Raw genomic sequence first — 3,553 nt, forward strand, 5'->3', positions numbered from 1 at the left:
GCTCAAACAAGCCAACACCCACCACAAGTCCAAGCTCCGGATAACATTCAAGCTGAATTACCAAAGTTAATGATAACAAAGTTTGATGGCTCCTTTATGGACTAGCCGAGATTCTGGGGGCAATTTTCAGAAACTATCAACAAGACGAGCGTAGCTGCGATAACAAAGTTTTCGTATTTGCGTGAACTATTGGATTCTAAGGTTAGGAGAACAATCGCGCAAAGAGTATCTTAACAGAGAAATACGGAAAGGAATCGGAAATCGTAAAAGCATATACAAAAGAAATTCTAGAACTTGCTTCCATACCAAACTACAATCAGAAGAAAATAAGCGAATTTAGCGAGAAGCTGACTTATTGTGTGCAAGCTCTGGAAATCCTCAAGAAACTCGAGCAGGTTAACAGGGCGGTGTTGATGACACTTGACAAGTTGCCATCAATTCGTGGAGACTTCGTGCGAACCGACCCAGACTGGGAGAGTTGGGATTTTGTGAAGCTCTTGGAAGCTATTCGATTGTGGGTGAGAAGAAACCCAGTAGATACAACAGCACGAAACGAGCGCGAACAAGAACTATCAGCGAAAAGGAATCCGCGCCGGACCAGAGTTTATCATACGCATCGTGAAGATCTGAGACCCCGTAGGTGTGTGTATTGTGGCGAAGGTCACCGGCCGGTCGAATGTACAAAGGTCACGAGCTTGTCAGATCGCAGACAAATTCTTCTTAACAAGCGATTGTGTTTCAATTGTACGTCCGGAAATCACCGCGCATCCAATTGTCCTAGCAGGTCAGATTGCCAAAGCTATCACAAACGCCATCACACGTCGATCTGTGACGCAGTACACCCCACTAGCGACGCTAACAACTCGACGACAAGAGGGGTTGCCTGGACGACAAACCAAATCGGAGAGGGTCTGTTTCCTGTTATCGTAGTGGAGGTCAACGGAATAAATGCCGAGCATTAATCGATTCTGGAGCGGGTAGTTCATATGTGTCGGCAAAGTTGATAGATCTTCTTCGTTTGAAGCCTATTGCCACTCAAACAAGGTCAATTGATATGTTGATGTCAACCAAGGTCGCAACCTTAGAAGAATACGATTTAAGTTTTCAATCTGTCAACCACCAATTCACACTTTCCGTCAAAGCAACCAAAGTAAACAAGTCAGAACTGTTGTCGATTGACAATCCCAATTATCGCGAACTTATCAACAAAAACCCCCATCTGAGAGGTGTTTACGTTCACGACGAGGACAAAAAAGCCAGACTTCCGGTGCACGTAGTTCTAGGCAGCCGGGAGTACGCGAGAATTAAAACTGAAACAAGACCACGGATCGGACAGGAAAACGCACCTATCGCCGAGCTCACAAAATTTGGATGGTTTATTATGTCGCCTGGTAAAGAATTCGACAGAAATGTCATGTTACTCACACAGACAAGCCAAACAGAGTACGAAGAACTGTGTAAACTCGACGTGTTAGGTTTGCATGACCCAAGAGATCAAAGTCAGGAAGTGGTTTTCGAAGAATTCAAAGAACGGTTAACACGGTCGCCTGAGGGCTGGTATGAAACCACCCTACCCTGGAAAGCAAACCATCCACCACTTCCCTCGAACAAAGATGGCAGTCTCAAAAAGCTCCACAGTCTAAACAGAAAACTACAGCGCGAAGGTCTGACCGAAGAATACGGCACAATTATTAAAGAACAGTTAGCTGAAGGAGTGATCGAGAAAGCTCCCCCAGTCTCGCAGTCGAAGGAATTTTATATTCCCCACAAGAGCGTGGTTCGTGATACAGCCGAGACCACGAAAATAAGAATCGTTTACGACGCCTCTGCACGAGCAACACCTGATTCACCTTCTTTGAATGACTGCCTGCACCCAGGACCTGCATTGCAGAATAAGCTTTGGGACATACTTATCCAACAGAGAGGTTACCCAGTGGTCCTAGTGGGTGACATAAAGAAGGCATTTCTACAAATATGAATCCACGAAAGCGAGAGAGATGCACTTCGGTTCCACTGGCGACTAAGTCCCTTATCAGAGATAGAAACCTACCGATTTACACGAGTATTGTTTGGGCCAAGAAGTACCCACAAGAAACTGACCGTCTTCGTCGAAGCTTCTACTTTGACGATCTTCTGTCAGGCGGACAGGATGTTCAACTAGCAAGGACGCGAAAGGAAATAGCGACGGAGATAATGAGTGATGCTTCGTTTGAACTTCACAAATGGCATTCCAACGAGCCTTAACTGGAGGACAGACCGCCCTCCACGCCTTACGAAGAGCAGTCGTACGCCAAACAGCAGCTACAAGCCCAGTCAAGCGGGTCGAAGCTATTAGGGGTCAAGTGGAACAAGGAGGACGATACGATTGCGGTACAGTTTCCAGAAGTAGTTAGCAAGCCGACCAAACGAGAGGTACTGGCGAAACTGGCTAAGGTTTACGACCCCCTCGGACTCGCCTCGCCAACTGTGCTACAAGGGAAACAAATCTTTCGCAAAATTTGGGATTCTAAAGCCTCATGGGATTCACCTATCCCTGAGGATATCAGCATGCAGTTCCAAAGGTGGGAAGAGTCTTTACCAGCGGAAGTGACTACCTCAAGGCCCATAGCACCCTACCGCGAAGCAGTTTGTAGTCTTGAGCTCCACGCATTTGGAGACGCATCGACTTATGGAGTCGGAGCTGCCGTTTACTCCATCGTCCGTCAAAGGGGAGGAATCACCCAAACACTGGTAACAGCCAAAGCTAGATTAGCGAAGAAAGATTTGACAATCCCCAGATTGGAGCTGGTTAGTGCTCATATGACTGCCAACCTAGTTATCAACGTGAGGAACACGCTCAAAGATTTGCCCGAGCCCACAGTCTATGGATGGCTTGACAGCATGGTGGCCCTGCATTGGATACTGGGAAACGGCCAGTATCGCCAATTTGTTGCAAACCGAGTATGCAAAATAAGAGAACATCCAGATATTCGTTGGAGATACGTCCCTACCTTTGACAACCCTGCCGATCAAGCAAGTCGAGGAGGCCAGGTCACAAATGCGAAACTTTGGTGGAATGGCCCAGCTTGGTTGAGTGATCCCGAAAAGTGGCCCGACAATCCTGTGACAGCGAAATCCCCAGCGTCGGAAGAGGAAGCAAAACCCATTAAGGAAGTGCTTAACCTATCACAACAACAACACAACCAAGACCGGAACAAATTCAATGAACTCCTCGAGCGAAATGACCTTCGTCGAGCTCTACGTGCTCATGCTTGGGTGCTACGATTCACCACCCGTAGGGAGCGTAGAGGTCCTCTAACAAGTCAAGACACACAAGAAGTGAAAGAATGGTGGATCAAGAGAGTGCAGACCCAAGATATGCAGAAGCCTGAATTTGAAAAGACCAGACAGATGTTAAACCTGGTACCGAATTAAGATGGGGTACTCGAATGCCATGGGCGTATTCAAGGGAAGCGGGCGTATTCAAGGGAAGCGCCCAATGTACCTTCCAGTGGATGCGACTTTCACGAGGAAGCTTGTACAGCGAATTCACGCTGAAACCCTCCATGGTGGC

General features: G+C 47.3%; 3 protein-coding genes across 3 annotated transcripts in view; all 3 read left to right on the plus strand.

Annotated features, from left to right (window-relative positions):
• The first annotated feature begins 1,054 nt into the window (after positions 1-1,054).
• LOC138009659 (uncharacterized) lies at positions 1,055-1,978 on the plus strand. The gene has a single exon (XM_068856704.1). The coding sequence runs from the start codon at positions 1,055-1,057 to the stop codon at positions 1,976-1,978; it is 924 nt and encodes a 307-aa protein (XP_068712805.1).
• On the plus strand, positions 1,975-3,414 carry LOC138009660 (uncharacterized). Its single transcript, XM_068856705.1, has 2 exons — positions 1,975-2,207; positions 2,256-3,414. The coding sequence occupies exons 1-2, from the start codon at positions 1,975-1,977 to the stop codon at positions 3,412-3,414; spliced, it is 1,392 nt and encodes a 463-aa protein (XP_068712806.1).
• A 1-nt stretch (position 3,415) lies between these two features.
• Positions 3,416-3,553, plus strand: part of LOC138009661 (uncharacterized) — a 1,275-nt gene continuing 1,137 nt past the window's right edge. Inside the window, exon 1 of the mRNA XM_068856706.1 lies at positions 3,416-3,553. This exon is cut by the window's right edge and continues 1,137 nt beyond it. Coding sequence (XP_068712807.1) covers positions 3,416-3,553 — 138 coding nt within the window.

Source organism: Montipora foliosa, chromosome 7 (assembly GCF_036669935.1).
Source record: "Montipora foliosa isolate CH-2021 chromosome 7, ASM3666993v2, whole genome shotgun sequence".
Taxonomy (NCBI): domain Eukaryota; kingdom Metazoa; phylum Cnidaria; class Anthozoa; order Scleractinia; family Acroporidae; genus Montipora; species Montipora foliosa.

Coding starts and splice junctions, on each gene's coding strand:
- LOC138009659 (XM_068856704.1), top strand. CDS start 1,055: ATGTTGATGTCAACCAAGGTCGCAACCTTAGAAGAATACGATTTAAGT.
- LOC138009660 (XM_068856705.1), top strand. CDS start 1,975: ATGAATCCACGAAAGCGAGAGAGATGCACTTCGGTTCCACTGGCGACT. Junction 2,208..2,255: donor GAGATAATGAGTGATGCTTC/GTTTGAACTTCA, acceptor ACTGGAGGACAG/ACCGCCCTCCACGCCTTACG.